This window comes from Dendrobates tinctorius, unplaced genomic scaffold, assembly GCF_039654945.1.
Source record: "Dendrobates tinctorius isolate UK_male_01 unplaced genomic scaffold, ASM3965494v1 ptg000173l, whole genome shotgun sequence".
NCBI lineage: Eukaryota > Metazoa > Chordata > Amphibia > Anura > Dendrobatidae > Dendrobates > Dendrobates tinctorius.
The window spans coordinates 9,009,198-9,027,099 of record NW_027361840.1 but is presented as its reverse complement, the minus strand read 5'-3'; the positions used below and the strand labels follow the sequence as shown (position 1 = coordinate 9,027,099).

Below are 17,902 nucleotides of genomic sequence, written 5' to 3'. Positions count from 1 at the left end.
TACCAGTGAAATCCCCTCTGGTGACAGAAATAAACCATCTTGTCGGCTGATGAAGCCCCCTCATTATTAGAGAGGGATCTAGAGGATAATAAAATGTCTCCAGTGTCGTATCCGGGAGCTTCCACCAAATCGACCACCATGAAAACGCCATAAAATTGTGAGGCGGACCCAATAAAATGTGTTGTTTGTTTTAACATGTCTCATGGAATGGTTGATGGTCCTCGTTACAGTGGAACGCGCTGCACCTCATCACCCCGGCCTCCGTGGACGTCCTGATGCTGGTCCTGCAGAGCTGGTGCGCGGCGCAGGAGGACAGGGACCCGCGGCTGCTGCAGCTGGCACTGGACTGCCTCATCGCCATCACCCACATCCTGCACGGCAGCAGCCCCGGGCGCCGGAGGGTGGAGATCAGACACATCCTCGACTGCTATTTCAAGGTCCTAAACTGCGACCGGCCCCTGTGTTCTCCAGAGATGGCGCCGGGGCCCCACTGGGAAGAAGGGCTGCTGGCCCTGCGCATCAGCATGCTGCGTAAGTAGTCGCCAAGGCCAGGGGTACGGGGGGTACCGCAGCCAAATAGCATCCGTGTTATCCCGGATACTCAGCCAGCACCCAATATGACCGCCACACTGCACCCAATATGACCGCCACACTGCACCCAATATGACCGCCACACTGCACCCAATATGACCGCCACACTGCACCCAATATGACCGCCACACTGCACCCAATGTGACCGCCACACTGCACCCAATGTGACCGCCACACTGCACCCAATGTGACCGCCACACTGCACCCAATGTGACCGCCACACTGCACCCAAGGTGACCGCCACACTGCACCCAAGGTGACCGCCACACTGCACCCAACGTGACCGCCACACTGCACCCAACGTGACCGCCACACTGCACCCAACGTGACCGCCACACTGCACCCAACGTGACCGCCACACTGCACCCAACGTGACCGCCACACTGCACCCAACGTGACCGCCACACTGCACCCAACGTGACCGCCACACTGCACCGAACGTGACCGCCACACTGCACCCAGGATTACATAACGGATGCCATACGGACCCCGGGGAAGCCGCAGGGCCACTGCATTACTGATGCTGATTTGGTATTTCCAATCTTGCTGAATTGCAGCTAATGTGGACGTTGCTGCAGATCTCGCTTCATCAGACGCTCTCTGGCTTCTCTCTTGATTTTAGGCGCCATTCCGCAGATGCTGGACTGCAGCGACCGCCCCGTCCTACAGGCGATATTCCTCAGCAATAATTGCTTTGAGCACATCATACGCCTGATCCAGAACAGCAAGGTAAGGTCTGCGCGGGGGTCAAAAGCCAGAATCCCTGTGACGAGACCCCCCGGATCTCCTGAGGTCTCAGGGGTCTGTAATGGTAGCACGCTCTCTAGTGGAAAATGATGAGGGAATTGCAAATTGTCTCTGTCTCTCAACAAATATATCAATAAGATAAAGACTGCAATGGAATCCAAGGAGAAAAATGTTGTGTAGCGCCCTCCATGTGCCAAGACTGACATAACCCCCAGACCTCTGCGTGTTCTTACAGCCTGAACCCTACACTTCTGTCATCATCCTCTGTTGTCCTCCATGTCATGTCCCCTCCTCTGACACAGTCCTTTGTCCTCCATGTGACACTGTCGTCCATTGTGTTCCATGTTGTGTCCTCTCCTCTGACACCGTGCATTTTGCTCCATGTTGAGTCCCCTCCTCTGACAACGTCCATTGTGCTTCATTTTGTGTCCCATCTTCTGACACCGTCGTCCATTGTGCTCCATATTGTGTCCCATCTTCTGACACCGTCGTCCATTGTGCTCCATGTTGTGTCCCATCTTCTGACACCGTTGTCCATTGTGCTTCATGTTGTGTCCCATCTTCTGACACCGTCCAGTGTGCTCCATGTTGTGTCCCATCTTCTGACACCGTCGTCCATTGTGCTCCATGTTATGTCCCATCTTCTGACACCGTTGTCCATTGTGTTCCATGTTGTGTCCAATCGTCTGACATCGTCCATTGTGCTCATGTTGTGTCCCATCTTCTGACACCGTCCATTGTGCTCCATGTTGTGTCCCATCTTCTGACACGGTCCATTGTGCTCCATGTTGTGTCCCATCTTCTGACACCGTTGTCCATTGTGTTCCATGTTGTGTCCAATCGTCTGACATCGTCCATTGTGCTCATGTTGTGTCCCATCTTCTGACATCGTCCATTGTGCTCATGTTGTGTCCCCTCCTCTGACAACGTCCATTGTGCTTCATTTTGTGTCCCATCTTCTGACACCGTTGTCCATTGTGTTCCATGTTGTGTCCAATCGTCTGACATCGTCCATTGTGCTCATGTTGTGTCCCATCTTCTGACACCGTCCATTGTGCTCCATGTTGTGTCCCATCTTCTGACACCGTCCATTGTGTTCCATGTTGTGTCCCATCTTCTCACATCGTCCATTGTGCTCCATGTTGTGTCCCATCTTCTGACACCGTCCATTGTGCTCCATGTTGTGTCCCATCTTCTGACACTGTCCAATGTACTCCATGTTGTATCCCATCTTCTGACACCGTCGTCCATTGTGTTTCATGTTGTGTCCTATCTTCTGACATCGTCCAGTGTGCTCCATGTTGTGTCCCATCTTCTGACACTGTCCATTGTGCTCCATGTTGTGTCCCATCTTCTGACACAGTGCATTGTGCTCCATGTTGTGTCCCATCTTCTGACTCCGTCGTCCATTGTGTTCCATGTTGTGTCCCATCTTCTGACATCGTCCAGTGTGCTCCATGTTGTGTCCCATCTTCTGACACCGTCGTCCATTGTGCTCCATGTTGTGTCCCATCTTCTGACACCGTTGTCCATTGTGCTTCATGTTGTGTCCCATTTTCTGACACCGTCCATTGTGCTCCATGTTATGTCCCATCTTCTGACACCGTTGTCCATTGTGCTTCATGTTGTGTCCCATCTTCTGACACCGTCCAGTGTGCTCCATGTTATGTCCCATCTTCTGACACCGTTGTCCATTGTGTTCCATGTTGTGTCCAATCGTCTGACATCGTCCATTGTGCTCATGTTGTGTCCCATCTTCTGACACCGTTGTCCATTGTGTTCCATGTTGTGTCCAATCGTCTGACATCGTCCATTGTGCTCATGTTGTGTCCCATCTTCTGACATCGTCCATTGTGCTCATGTTGTGTCCCCTCCTCTGACAACGTCCATTGTGCTTCATTTTGTGTCCCATCTTCTGACACCGTTGTCCATTGTGTTCCATGTTGTGTCCAATCGTCTGACATCGTCCATTGTGCTCATGTTGTGTCCCATCTTCTGACACCGTCCATTGTGCTCCATGTTGTGTCCCATCTTCTGACACCGTCCATTGTGCTCCATGTTGTGTCCCATCTTTTGACACCGTTGTCCATTGTGTTCCATGTTGTGTCCCATCTTCTGACATCGTCCATTGTGCTCCATGTTGTGTCCCATCTTCTGACACAGTGCATTAAGCTCCATGTTGTGTCCCATCTTCTGACATCGTCCAGTGTGCTCCATGTTGTGTCCCATCTTCTGACACCGTCGTCCATTGTGTTCCATGTTGTGTCCCATCTTCTGACATCGTCCAGTGTGCTCCATGTTGTGTCCCATCTTCTGACACTGTCCATTGTACTCCATGGTGTGTCCCATCTTCTGACACCGTCGTCCATTGTGCTCCATGTTGTGTCCCATCTTCTGACACCGTCGTCCATTGTGCTCCATGTTTTGTCCCCTCCTCTGACACCGTCCATCGTGTCCCATGTTGTGATCTTTCCCCTGACACCGTCCATCGTGTCCCATGTTGTGATCTTTCCCCTGACACCGTCTATCGTGTCTCATGTTGTGGTCGCACATCTGACCCCCGTCCATCATCCTCTGACACCCGTGCATCGTGTCCCTTGCTGCGCCCCTCGTCTCGTGTGATTAACAGCTCTTTGTGCATGTGACCTCTTTACAGCTTTATTTGAGCAGTGGTCTCCGGCCAGAGGAGAGTGGGAGTGATCTGACCACTCGGCTGCTGACCGAGCCCGATATCATGAAGGTATTACCTGGTCATGGAGTGTAGTGAATTGTTTTTTGCTACCCATTGCTTTCTGCTAATACATCCTCATTCCCGGTATGGTGTCAGCGGGGGGTGCTGTCCAGTACAGGATATCACTTATGTACTGTTGGTCCCAGATGAAGGGTCAATGCCACCTAATAGACGGTCACAGGGTCACGGTCACTCTAATACATAGGTTAGAGTCATACAGTGTGATCACGTGCTGTCATGTCTGACCCTTCCTCATTAGGTAGTGGGACCTGTTCTTCTTGATGTTCTTTGTCTGGCTCAAGGTGGTGGTTTAAGATCAGAATAGTGTCAGGTATCCCCTCCTCCGCTCGGTGCCATATTCTGCCTCTTGTGCCCAGAGCCTTCCTCTTGCCTCCTCTTTCCTGCCCAGGCGGCTTCCTCTTGCTTGTGAGTCTTGGTCGGCCCCCTCTTTGCCTGGGGCCCCTGTCATCTTCCTGAAGCTCCAGCCCTATCATTATGTGCAGTTCCCGGCTTCACAGTTCTCTATACAGCAATCTCTAGAATCAGCGGTGACCACCAACACCATGTAGATGGTAAATATTTTGGGGGCGCCCTGTCCATTACTGCGCCGTTATGTCACCTCCGCTGACACCATGCTTCCTGTGCTTCATCCTTGGATTTTGATTTACGTCTCGGGGGGTCCGTCAGGAATCTGTGGGGGCCGTTTATCTCCATAACCTAAGATGTAGGAGAAGTTAGCTACTTCCTCCCTCATTTACCATCCAGCCCCCAATGCTGACTTGGTTTTATTGGTTTTATTGTTTTTATTTTCATCTCTGCGCAGTCAGAAGGATTTAGGGGGTCTGTCATGGTGAAAGACTAGCAGGAGGAACATGTTTGTGACTAAATGAAAGATGCAACGTTCCCATAAAAGTAAATATGGCCGACCATGAAAGGTGAAGGGCAAAGAGCTGAAGGAACATCACTCCTCAGGTATACAGTAACCTGATGATGATGTGACTGGTTGTCCCCCGAGAGTCACATATGTCTGCAGTCTATCCATCCGCAGGAAAGTATCTACCCCTGGGAGTTAATTATGTCTGTCACCAAATGTGCCCCTCATCCGCGCCTGTCCCCAGACCCCAGGATCCCCGTAATGGGGGCATCTCAGGTGCCAGGTTACTAGAGGCGGCTGTTAGCGGGGCAGAGCGAGCGCCGTTGCCGGCAGAGGGCAGTCACATCACTACATGTACCCCAGTGTGAGGTTCCGCAGTTGATCCTGGGGTGTCAGAGGATTAATGAGGGTTTCGAAACCCTCTGCTATTGTAACAAGTCCTCAGATGTCTGAGTAGGACCAAGTCAGGAAGTGTTATCAGGAATGTCCTATTCAAGAACAGCAAGCAGTGATACTGAAATTGTCATTATTACTGGGTATCTGAGTTGTGCATTCTTCCTCTCATGGAGATTGGCGCTCGGACGCCAAATATTCGGCAATATTCTGCATTTGTAAATAAAAATCTTCCTGTGTGTGACGCCCCCTGGTGATCGGTGGTTGCCTCAGTGATAGAATCTGATGGTGGTGGTGGTTGTCCTATCCTCTCCTACCTTTTTCCATGAAATCGTCTTGGTGTTGTGGACTGTATTGTGTTTGGCTGATGCTGATTTTAGTCATTGATTGTTTTGTCCCCGATCAGACGACTCCTCATCTTTTACTTTCTAGGTGATCGACAGCGATTCAGACGCCATCACTGTTAACGCCATCGGGGTACTGACGTCGATCATGAGGAATTCACCTTCTGCCAAGGTGAGTGATAACTGTCCTGCCATGGAGGGACCCCACTACTGTTCTGCCATGGAGGGACCCCACTACTGTTCTGCCATGGAGGGACCCACTACTGTTCTGCCATGGAGGGACCCCACTACTGTTCTGCCATGGAGGGACCCCACTACTGTTCTGCCATGGAGGGACCCCACTACTGTTCTGCCATGGAGGGGCCCGACTACTGTTCTGCCATGGAGGGACCCCACTACTGTTCTGCCATGGAGGGGCCCGACTATTGTTCTGCCATGGAGGGACCCCACTACTGTTCTGCCATGGAGGGACCCCACTACTGTTCTGCCATGGAGGGACCCCACTACTGTCCTGCCATGGAGGGACCCCACTACTGTCCTGCCATGGAAGGACCCCACTACTATCCTGCCATAGAGGGACCCCACTACTGTCCTGCGCCGTGGAGGGACCCCGCTACTGTTCTGCCATGGTGGGACCCCACTACTGTCCTGCCATAGAGGGACCCCACTACTGTCCTGCCATGGAAGGATCCCACTATTGTCCTGCCATGGAAGGATCCCACTACTGTCCTGCCATGGAGGGATCCCGCTACTGTCCTGCGCCGTGGAGGGACCCCGCTACTGTCCTGCCTTGGAGGGGCCCCACTACTGTCCTGCCATGGAGGGATCCCGCTACTGTCCTGCCATGGAGGGATCCCGCTACTGTCCTGCGCCATGGAGGGACCCCACTACTGTCCTGCCATGGAGGGACCGCGCTAATCTCCTGCTATGGAGGGACCCCACTACTGTCCTGCCATGGAGGGATCCCGCTAATGTCCTGCCATGGAGGGGATCCCACTACTATCCTGCCATGGAGGGGATCCCACTAATATCCTGCCATGGAGGGATCCCACTACTGTCCTGCCATGGAGGGATCCCACTACTGTCCTGCCATGGAGGGATCCCACTACTATACTGCCATAGAGGGATCCCACTAATGTCCTTTCATGGAGGGACCCCACTAATGTCCTGCCATGGAGGGACCCCACTACTGTCTTGCTTGGGTGAGAACCTTATTACTGTCCTGAACTGGGGGGGACCCCACTGCTGTCTTGCATGGAGGGACCCCACTACTCTCTTGCTTGGGGGAGAACCTTACTACTGTCCTGAACTGGGGGGGTATCCCACTACTGTCCTGCCATGGAGGGGACCCCACTACTGTCTTGCACTGGTGGGAAACCCAACACTGTTTTGGACTGTAGGGGAACCCCAATACTGTCTTAGAGCACTGGTGCAAACCCCACTACTGTCCTAACCTGGGAAGGGACTCCACTACTGTCCTAACAGGAAGGGACCCTACTTGTCTTCCATTCAGAGGGTTCCACTACTGTCCCACACGGAGGACCCCAAATCTCTGGGGGTCAGTGCAGGGATCCAGGTGCTTGGTTTGACTGTTTGTTGCTGTACTCTGTATTTTGTGCTTTCCTAGGAAGTATTCAAGGAGCGGATCGGGTATTCACATCTATACGAGGTTCTGAAGAGCCGCAGCCAGCCCACCAAGCGCCTGCTCCAGCAATTACTGAGCATGGTGAGGACTGATAATGATAATAAGGGCGGTCTGGTGGCTTCTAGGGGGTCAGTAAATTGAGAGTCCCCAAGTAAAGTCACCATGATCCTTTGTGATGTTTGGGTCAGTGACGTGCAAGACGTCCCCTCTACAGGGGCAAGGTATAAGGTAATCCACACCTATAGAATCGGAAGGTGCACAGAGCAGCAATCAGGAATCCTGAGTGCTAATCTAAGCCCCTCGCAACTCTGCAACGGTGCCCATACATGAAGCCACAGCTATATAATGTGTGAATGGTGCCCTGAATCCACTGCCAGAGGGGTGTAGATACAAGGCAGAGGAGAGGGGTCTCGAGGGGGACAGAAGAGTCTGGGGGTGGACCAGGGCTCTGGACGGTGGTTAGAAGGACAAAGGGGATAGATCAGCCTGGCAGTAGCTTAGTCCCCCCTCCCCATTGTATGCTCAGTGGGGGTCTCTCTGCTCAGCGTACAGGATCCTCAGGACGATTCGTGCGTTCATTTCTCATCTGTCTGGTGTGTCGGTCGCTGTAGACCCAGGATCTGTATACAAAGTTGGTTGAGATGCGCAATGAGCAAATGCCAGAACATTAATCCATGTGTATACTCTGCCCCATACAGGCTGTGGAAGGACCATACAACTCTGATCCAAGAAACTGCATCCAGAATGAGCAGCCGCTGTTGATCTTGGTCCAGTGGATCCCGGATCTTTCTCCGAGACATCTGCAGATCTTGGTCTCGGAGTGGTTAAACCAGATCTGTGACGCCACGCTGCGTAACCGCATGACCTGTGTGCAGGCAGGAATGGTGGCCCACATCCTGACCACGCTGAGCAGCGAGCGCGAGCTGGATGCAAAGTGCGCAGAGAACCTCATCCACCTCCTTCAGGCTTTAGGTCGACTTTCCATCAGACCCAGCGAGCTCCGGGACCTGATCCGACTCCTCAGGGTGAACGGCAGCACCGCACATCCATATGCAACGCAGGTGATCCGGGCTTTGTCAGCCATGGCCAGAAAGGATGAGCCGGAGAGGGCATTGCAGTATTTTGACTTGACCCCCAGTATGTCCGGTATTATGGTGCCCACCATGCAGAAGTGGCCCGGGGCCGGCTTTGCCTTCCACTCCTGGATCTGTCTGAACGACGACGCCAGCGAAGATTCCCAGACCGGAAGAAGACGCAAGCAACTGTACAGGTGAGGACCCCTGAACTGCAGAGGATAGAGGGGCCATACCGAGAGGTGGACACACTGGGAGGAACACTGGTCTGTGATCCCACCGAAGGTTGTAGCTTCAGGTGTGAACAGTTCCCATATACACCCACTGAGACCCCCAGGAACATGTCATGTGTTTGGGTGGGCCAGATTGAGTCTTCCAGGCCAGGGTGGAATGAAATGCCTGTAGTACAACATCCAGTAATACGGAAAATCTTCTAATTTGGTGTTTCTGTGGCCGATATATTTAGATGATTCAGCACCCGTCATTCCAAATTAGAAGAAATTTCCCATGTTGTGAACCGTTCTCCAACTTTCTCTTCTGGTTAATTTCCTCTCCATTTCAAGATCTTTGCTTGCTCTGACTGAACAGAAACACAACCTACATCCGGAAATCCCGCGCTGATCCGGTCCTGCTCACACATCTGATGGGACTGTAACAATGTATCGGTCAGATAGGAGAGAGATACAGTGTAGCAAGATTCACTGATGGCAAGCGAAGTTCTTGGAAATGCTTAGGAATTGAGATAGAAAGCCTTTTAGAAAGTTGTGGGACTTTTCCTTATTTACATGGGACTGCACGCGCCCCGAGGATATGACCATGCAGAACCCCTGGATCAGATATGATCCCCAGCGATTCAGCAGACGTGACATTGTTTGCTTCTCAGTTTCTTTGCAGCGAGCGGGACGGGCTTCGAGGCGTTCTTCACCACGGATGGCATGCTGGTCGTGGCCGTCTGTACGAAGAAGGAATATATGACCGTCGCCGTTCCTGAGCTGCAGTTTAATGACTCCATGTGGGTAAGTGACCCAGGGGTGTCAGGGCTCTCGCTGGTCAGCAGGGGGCAGTGCTGGGTCCTGTTTCACCCCTCTCTGTCCTCTATCTGACAGCACTGTGTGGACATCGTGCACCTGGCCGGGCGCCGCCCTTTCGGGCAGAACATGGTTCATATCTATGCAGACGGGCAGCTCAGGAAAACGGCACCGCTCCGATTTCCATCGCTCAATGAGGTGAACTGAGACGAAAATGTGTAAATCCGTGAGGAACTACAACATCCAGCATGTCCTGACCTCTGCAGAATGTAAAGGCATACTGGGAATTGTAGTTTTGTAACCATAAAGCATACATATATTCAGGGAAGGGCTTTTAGCTTTGCTCATCCTGTGCCTCCTGGTTCATGGAGAGATTTGTATACCACAGATTGGGGCGGGAGCGTATTTTGTACCTTCTGCATGGACTATCACTCCATCATCCACGGCTTGTGTCTCCTCTTTGCAGTCTTTCACGTCTTGCTGTATCGGGTCCGCTGGCCACCGCACGACCACCACAGTGTCCTCCTCTCCATCTCATACCCCGGACCTCACCTTCGCCTCACACTCCTTGCTCAGCCGCTCCCAATCTTTTCCAGCCACCGCGGTGGGACACGGATGGGGTCTCGGTGGCACCCAGAGCTCGCGAGAGGGTCTTGTGTCCACCATTGTGGCCGGAACCCAGGACACAGAGTGGGGGACCCCCACTTCATTAGAAGGTCATCTCGGCACCGTGTCCATCTTTCATGACTCCATTCAGCCGGCTCATGTAAAGGCCTTGTACCTGGCGGGTAGGTCCTATGGCGGGAAGGGGGCACGTGCCAACGAGGGGTCTGTGAGGGACATCGGCCCCTCTTATAACGCTCCAGCACTGATATGACCTCCATGTTGTAATGTCACTGTGTCGGCTCTCGGGCCGCAGTTTCTGATATCTTGCACTGATGAACTGTCTTTTATACTGCAGTTACAGATCCCTGCTGCTGCAGTGAAGATTTTAGGGTTTAGGCTTTTTTTTTAATTTTTTTTTTTTTACTCCAATACAACTTTTTACAGGGGTTAAGAATACTATAATATTGTTTTTTGTTTTTTGTTTTGTTTTTTTTACCCATTACCTTTGTATTTGTTTCAGGACCAAACTTTGTGTCGCCCTTCACTCCGGAGAGCGAGTTTTCTGATCTCGGCACCAAGCTGCTGCTGTTCTACACTCCACAGGTAGGTGGCGCCACGGAGGTGATACATTGAGAACTCTTATGTATCATTTTCCTATTCACTACAGTGTGACTGCAGGTTCAAGTCTCCAAGGGCCAAAACAAAGGTCTGAAGTTAGCAGTTAAAAAGAAAGTTTTGATGACTCTTCATCTTCCGGTGCAATCATCGAAAAATAAAAAAAGGGAAAAAAACGAAAAGAAAACACATTTGGTGTCGTTGAGTCTGTAATTGTCTGATCTATCCCAATGTAAGATATTTACCACGTGGTAAAGACAGAATTATCTTATTTTAGTCACCGTGTTTTCCACCAAAAAAAGTGATCAAAGCATCGTATGTGCCCCCAAATTATATCAATAAAATCTACAGCTCGCTGTACAGAAAACTAACCCCCATACAGCTGCATCTGTGGGGCATGCAGAAGTTATGGCTTTTGGAAGAAAAGGAGGAAATAGTGAAAAAAACAAAGGAGTTAATATTAAACACTAATCCCACCCTACAGCACCAGGACCACCGGAGGTATTAGATATTATCTCTGGACCCCCAGGGTGTTAGATATTATTTCTGGACTACCAGAGATATTGGATATTATCTCTGGACCACCAGGGGTATTAGATATTATCTCTGGACCACCAGGGGTATTATATATTATCTCTGGGCCACCAGGGGTATTAGATATTATCTCTGGACCACCAGAGATATTGGATATTATCTCTGGACCACCAGGGGTATTAGATATTATCTCTGGACCACCAGGGGTATTATATATTATCTCTGGGCCACCAGGGGTATTAGATATTATCTCTGGACCACCAGATATTGGATATTATCTCTGGACCACCAGGGGTATTATATATTATCTCTGGGCCACCAGGGGTATTTGATATTTTCTCTGGGCCATCGGAGGTATTAGATATCATCTCTTCACCCCTGGTATTATCTCTGTGTCACTGGGGGTATTAGATATTATCTCTGGACCACCAGGAGTATTAGATATTATCTCTAGACCACCAAGGTTTTCTATAAAAAAATATATATATGTATATACATAATCTCTAGACCACCAGGGGTATTAGATATTATCTCTGGACCAACAGGGTTTATATAATATATATATATATTCTACACTACCTATGAAGATTTAGCATATCTCTACTTGTAAATTAGCACAGACCCTCAGTGATATGAAAATTATCTATAGAGCAGAAGAAGTATAATATTATCCCCTAAACTGCCATAGATCAAAAATATTCCAGTTGATCTGTAAAATATTCTCGAGTACCTGTGATATTATCATTCATCGCTTGACCACCAGGGATATTAGAATTAATCCTTAAATTATATTTGTGATTTTATATGATAGTTGATCTGTAAATTACTGTAGATCAGCAATGAAAGTAATATTAACCCTTAAACTACCATAGAACAACAGACATATTAAAATTGACCTCACAGACGACCAAGTCATTTTTTATTATCCCAGGTGGGGTAGTGGTTGCTGTAATTGACCTCTAGACCTCCTGGGATCACACAATACAATTGATAAGTTTCAGATGGTTATTTGGAAAATTTCTATCTCTTGACTGTCATGAGTTTTTTTTTCTTTTTCTAAATTTTCTCATAAATTTTTACATTTAGCTTTTTTTTTTGTTTAGTTTCCAGCTTCCAGGTATTTATCTGTTTTGTTTTTTTTTGTGTTGTTTTGTTTTCAGGCTTCCAAAAATAACATTTGCTTGGACCTGTCCCCAAGTCGAGCGTTTGATGGGAGGTTGACCGGGCACAAAGTGGTCACATGGCATGTAAAGGCAAGTACTGTTTCTTTAAGAGCCCAGGCCGGACCCTGCCATTGGTCTGCATCTGAGATCACATGACTGGTGAAATTCTGGAACATATTTTTGGGGTGTTATGGTGCCCCAGATTATAAAGGCCTCGTCCAGGGAGGAATATGTGAGGATGTTCTACTATGACCTTCGCCCTCTGTCCCGCAGGACGTGGTCAACTGTGTTGGGGGAATGGGCGTCCTGCTGCCTCTGCTGCACCAAGTGGCGTCACAGACCAAAGAAGCCCCCAGTGTCCCGGAGACCCACGATCTGGTGGGCCCAGAGCTCACCTCCTCCAGGAACGCCCAATCCATGCAGCTTCCCCTGGGAAAATCCTCCGGTGCGTCAATATTGGATTCTAAAGTTTAGGAACATTCCTTCAATATGGCTCCTCTAATCCAGAAATTCCATTAGTCCAGAATCTGGAGTCAAAGAAACCATAAAGTAGAATGAGGAGATGATGAGCTACAAAATCTATTCCCGTTATATCGTGTCCAGTAACGCAGAACATTTGATAATCCAGTTTCTAGTAATGCCAGATTAGCAGAAGGTGTTTTTGTAATGTATATACACTGGTGTGTAGTGTCTGGATATTTTCACTCCATCCTGGTGTCTTGTGTCCCCCCATGTGACGCCGTCCTCCATCTTTTCCCGCAGAGAGCAGACTGGAGCGAAACGGAGTGGCTGCCTTCCTTCTGATGATGAAGAACTTTATCCAGGGTCATCCGACCAATCAGGAGAGCGTGCTGCAGTGCCACGGCCCCGCCGTCATGGGCGCCCTCCTGCAGAAGGTGAGGGCGGCTGCTGTCCGCAAGGTGAATGTAAGACGTAGAGCGCGGCGGTAACGTGCGGCCGCTCTGTCTGCCCCAGGTGTCACCGCTCACACTGGACATGAACGTGCTCATGGCCTCCCAGATGCTGATGGACCAGACGGCGTCTGACGGCCACACCGTCCTGCTTCACCATCTCTACCAGCACCTGCTGTTCGATTTCCGGATATGGAGCAATAGCGATTTTGCTGTGCGTCTCGGTGAGTGCCTTCTCCATGCCGCCCTCCGTGCCTTCTCCATGCCGCCCTCCGTGCCTTCTCCATGCCGCCCTCCGTGCCGTCTCCGTGCCTTCTCCATGCCGCCCTCCGTGCCTCCTCCATGCCGCCCTCCGTGCCTTCTCCATGCCGCCCTCCGTGCCTTCTCCATGCCGCCCTCCGTGCCTTCTCCATGCCGCCCTCCGTGCCTTCTCCATGCCGCCCTCCGTGCCTTCTCCATGCCGCCCTCCGTGCCTTCTCCATGCCGCCCTCCGTGCCTTCTCCGTGCCTTCTCCATGCCGCCCTCCGTGCCTTCTCCATGCCGCCCTCCGTGCCTCCTCCATGCCGCCCTCCGTGCCTCCTCCATGCCACCCTCCGTGCCTTCTCCATGCCGCCCTCCGCGCCTTCTCCATGCCGCCCTCCGTGCCTACTACATCTTTGTGTCATCCCCGTGCCTCCTCTAGTTGTTTTCATGTTCTGTTCTTTATTGAGAGACACTAAATGATACATGGTCGTTGCTCAGGTCACATCCAGTATCTGTCCTCCATCATGAAGGACCAAAAGCAGAGAGTGCGGAGGAAATATGGGGTGCAGTACATTCTGGACTCTGTCAGGAGGCATTATGGGTAAGGAACCATCTTTGCCTTACATCACATATTATTATACATTTAAACAGGGAGCTCCCCCTAGTGGTGGCTGCAGACAGGATCTTATCATGTATCTCTGTATACAGGGAGCTCCCCCTAGTGATGGCTGCAGACAGGATCTAATCATGTATCTCTGTATACAGGGAGCTCCCCCTAGTGGTGTCTGCAGACAGGATCTTATCGTGTATCTCTGTATACATGGCGCTCCTCCTAGTAGTGGCTGCAGACAGGATCTTATCATGTATCTCTGTATACAGGGAGCTCCCCCTAGTGCTGGCTGCAGACAGGATCTTATCATGTATCTCTGTATACAAGGAGCTCCCCCTAGTGATGGCTGCAGACAGGATCTTATCATGTATCTCTGTATACAAGGAGCTCCCCCTAGTGATGGCTGCAGACAGGATCTTATCATGTATCTCTGTATACAGGGAGCTCCCCCTAGTGGTGGCTGCAGACAGGATCTTATCATGTATCTCTGTATACAGGGAGCTCCCCCTAGTGATGGCTGCAGACAGGATCTTATCATGTATCTCTGTATACAGGGAGCTCCCCCTAGTGATGGCTGCAGACAGGATCTTATCATGTATCTCTGTATACAGGGAACTCCCCCTAGTGATGGCTGCAGACAGGATCTTATCATGTATCTCTGTATACAGGGAGCTCCCCCTAGTGATGGCTGCAGACAGGATCTTATCATGTATCTGTATACAGGGAGCTCCCCCTAGTGATGGCTGCAGACAGGATCTTATCATGTATCTCTGTATACAGGGAGCTCCCCCTAGTGGTGGCTGCAGACTGGATCTTATCATGTATCTCTGTATACAGGGAGCTCCCCCTAGGGGTGGCTGCAGACAGGATCTTATCATGTATCTCTGTATACAGGGAGCTCCTCCTAGTGGTGGCTGCAGACTGAATATTATCATGTATCTCTGTATACAGGGAGCTCCCCTACAGGATCTTATCATGTATCTTTGTACAGTACAGGCCAAAAGTTTGGACTATGAAAATTGTAGATTCACTCTGAAGGCATCAAAACAATGAATTACCACATGTGGAATTATATAATTAACAAAAAAGTGTGAAACTTCTGAAAATATGTCTTACATTCTAGGTTCTTCAAAGTAGCCACCTTTTGCTTTGATTACTGCTTTGCACACTCTTGGCATTCTCTTGATGAGCTTCAAGAGGTAATCACCGGAAATGGTCTTCCACCAGTCTTGAAGGAGTTCCCAGAGATCCTTAGCACTTGTTGGCCCTTTTGCCTTCACTCTGCGGTCCAGCTCACCCCAAACCATCTCGATTGGGTGCAGGTCTGGTGACTGTGCAGGCCAGGTCATCTGGCGTAGCACCCCATCACTCTCCATCTTGGTCAAATATCCCTTACACAGCCTGGAGGTGTGTTTGGGGTCATTGTCCTGTTGAAAAATAAATGATGGTCCAACTAAGCGCAAACCGGATGGAATAGCATGCCGCCGCAAGATGCTGTGGTAGCCATGCTGGTTCAACATGCGTTCAATCTAATATATAAAGCTCAAGTGTATGTACAGTTGTGGCCAAAAGTATTGGCACCCTGCAATTCTGTCAGATAATACTCAGTTTCTTCCTGAAAATGATTGCAAACACAAATTCTTCGGTATTATTATCTTCATTTAATTTGTCTTAAATGAAAAAAACACAAAAAGAATTTTCCTAAAGCCAAATTGGATATAATTCCACACCAAACAATAAAAAAGAGGGTGGACAAAAGTATTGGCACTGTTCGAAAAATCATGTGATGCTTCTCTAATTTGTGCAATTAACAACACTTGTAACTTACCTGTGGCACCTAACAGGTGTTGGCAATAACTAAATCACACTTGCAGCCAGTTGACATGGATTAAAGTTGACTCAACCTCTGTCCTGTGTCCTTGTGTGTACCACATTGAGCATGGAGAAAAGAAAGAAGACCAAAGAACTGTCTGAGGACTTGAGAAACCAAATTGTGAGGAAGCATGAGCAATCTCAAGGCTACAAGTCCATCTCCAAAGACCAGAATGTTCCTGTGTCTACCGTGCGCAGTGTCATCAAGAAAGTTAAAGCCCATGGCACTGTGGCTAACCTCCCTAGATGTGGACAGAAAAGAAAAATTGACAAGAGATTTCAACGCAAGATTGTGCAGATGTTGGATAAAGAACCTCTACTAACATCCAAACAAGTTCAAGCTGCCCTGCAGTCCAAGGGTACAACGGTGTCAACCCGTACTATCCGTCGGTGTCTGAATGAAAAGGGACTGTATGGTAGGAGACCTAGGAAGACCCCACTTCTTACCCCGAGACATAAAAAAGCCAGGCTGGAGTTTGCCAAAACTTACCTGAAAAAGCCTAAAACGTTTTGGAAGAATGTTCTCTGGTCAGATGAGACAAAAGTAGAGCTTTTAGGGCAAAAGCATCAACATAGAGTTTACAGGAGAAAAAAAGAGGCATTCAAAGAAAAGAACACGGTCCCTACAGTCAAACATGGCGGAGGTTCCCTGATGTTTTGGGGTTGCTTTGCTGCCTCTGGCACTGGACTGCTTGATCGTGTGCATGGCATTATGAAGTCTGAAGACTACCAACAAATTTTGCAGCATAATGTAGGGCCCAGTGTGAGAAAGCTGGGTCTCCCTCAGAGGTCATGGGTCTTCCAGCAGGACAATGACCCAAAACACACTTCAAAAAGCACTAGAAAATGGTTTGAGAGAAAGCACTGGAGACTTCTAAGGTGGCCTGCAATGAGTCCAGACCGGAATCCCATAGAACACCTGTGGAGAGATCTAAAAATGGCAGTTTGGAGAAGGCACCCTTCAAATATCAGGGACCTGGAGCAGTTTGCCAAAGAAGAATGGTCTAAAATTCCAGCAGAGCATTGTAAGAAACTCATTGATGGTTACCGGAAGCGGTTGGTCGCAGTTATTTTGGCTAAAGGTTGTGCAACAAAGTATTAGGCTGAGGGTGCCAATACTTTTGTATGGCCCATTTTTTGAGTTTTGTGTGAAATGATCAATGTTTTGCTTTTTGCTTCATTCTCTTGTGTTTTTTCATTTAAGACAAATTAAATGAAGATAATAATACCAAAGAATTTGTATTTGCAATCATTTTCAGGAAGAAACTGAGTATTATCTGACAGAATGGCAGGGGTGTCAATACTTTTGGCCACAACTGTATGTATGTATGTGTGTATGTGTGTGTGTGTGTATGTATGTATGTATGTATGTATGTGTGTGTATGTCCGGGATTGGCATCCGCACCGTCGCAGCTACAGCCACAAAATTTGGCACAGTCACACGTCTGGACCCCGAGAGCGTCCTAGGCTATGTTGTGAGGCGAAATTTTAACCCCGCGAGTTCCAATTCACCAAACAATTTTGCCCTTATCTACATAATGGGGAAAAAGTGTGTGTATCAAGCCCCGCCGCTCATTATGATGTCATAATGGTTGACTTTGGGATGGAGGATAATTATAATTTGCTATAACTAACACCAGTTAGTTACTATGCCCGGGCAGCGCCGGGCTCTTAAGCTAGTTTTGAATAAATCCCCAACAGTATCACCAGCAAAGCACCCCCACACCATCTCACCTCCTCCTCCATGCTTCACGGTGGGAACCAGGCACGTAGAGTCCATCCGTTCAGAACCTTTTCTGCGTCGCACAAAGACGCGGTGGTTGGAACGAAAGATCTCAAATTTGGACTCATCAGACCAAAGCACAGATTTCCACTGGTCTAATGTCCATTCCTTGTGTTCTTTATCCCAAACAAGTCTCTTC

At 49.4% G+C, this 17,902-nt stretch overlaps 1 protein-coding gene across 3 annotated transcripts in view; it reads left to right on the top strand.

Annotated features, from left to right (window-relative positions):
* Positions 1 to 17,902, top strand: part of NBEAL2 (neurobeachin like 2) — a 106,566-nt gene that overhangs the window by 59,053 nt on the left and 29,611 nt on the right. For 2 of the 3 annotated variants that reach the window (XM_073551161.1, XM_073551160.1), the window contains exons 8-22: positions 231 to 531; positions 1,214 to 1,320; positions 3,995 to 4,078; positions 5,769 to 5,852; positions 7,308 to 7,406; positions 8,024 to 8,595; positions 9,282 to 9,414; positions 9,505 to 9,624; positions 9,893 to 10,214; positions 10,553 to 10,635; positions 12,342 to 12,434; positions 12,618 to 12,789; positions 13,107 to 13,240; positions 13,320 to 13,479; positions 13,997 to 14,099. In XM_073551161.1, coding sequence (XP_073407262.1) covers positions 231 to 531; positions 1,214 to 1,320; positions 3,995 to 4,078; positions 5,769 to 5,852; positions 7,308 to 7,406; positions 8,024 to 8,595; positions 9,282 to 9,414; positions 9,505 to 9,624; positions 9,893 to 10,214; positions 10,553 to 10,635; positions 12,342 to 12,434; positions 12,618 to 12,789; positions 13,107 to 13,240; positions 13,320 to 13,479; positions 13,997 to 14,099 — 2,567 coding nt within the window. The remainder of the gene's footprint in view (positions 1 to 230; positions 532 to 1,213; positions 1,321 to 3,994; positions 4,079 to 5,768; positions 5,853 to 7,307; positions 7,407 to 8,023; positions 8,596 to 9,281; positions 9,415 to 9,504; positions 9,625 to 9,892; positions 10,215 to 10,552; positions 10,636 to 12,341; positions 12,435 to 12,617; positions 12,790 to 13,106; positions 13,241 to 13,319; positions 13,480 to 13,996; positions 14,100 to 17,902) is intronic. The other variant, XM_073551162.1, reaches the window with a different exon arrangement.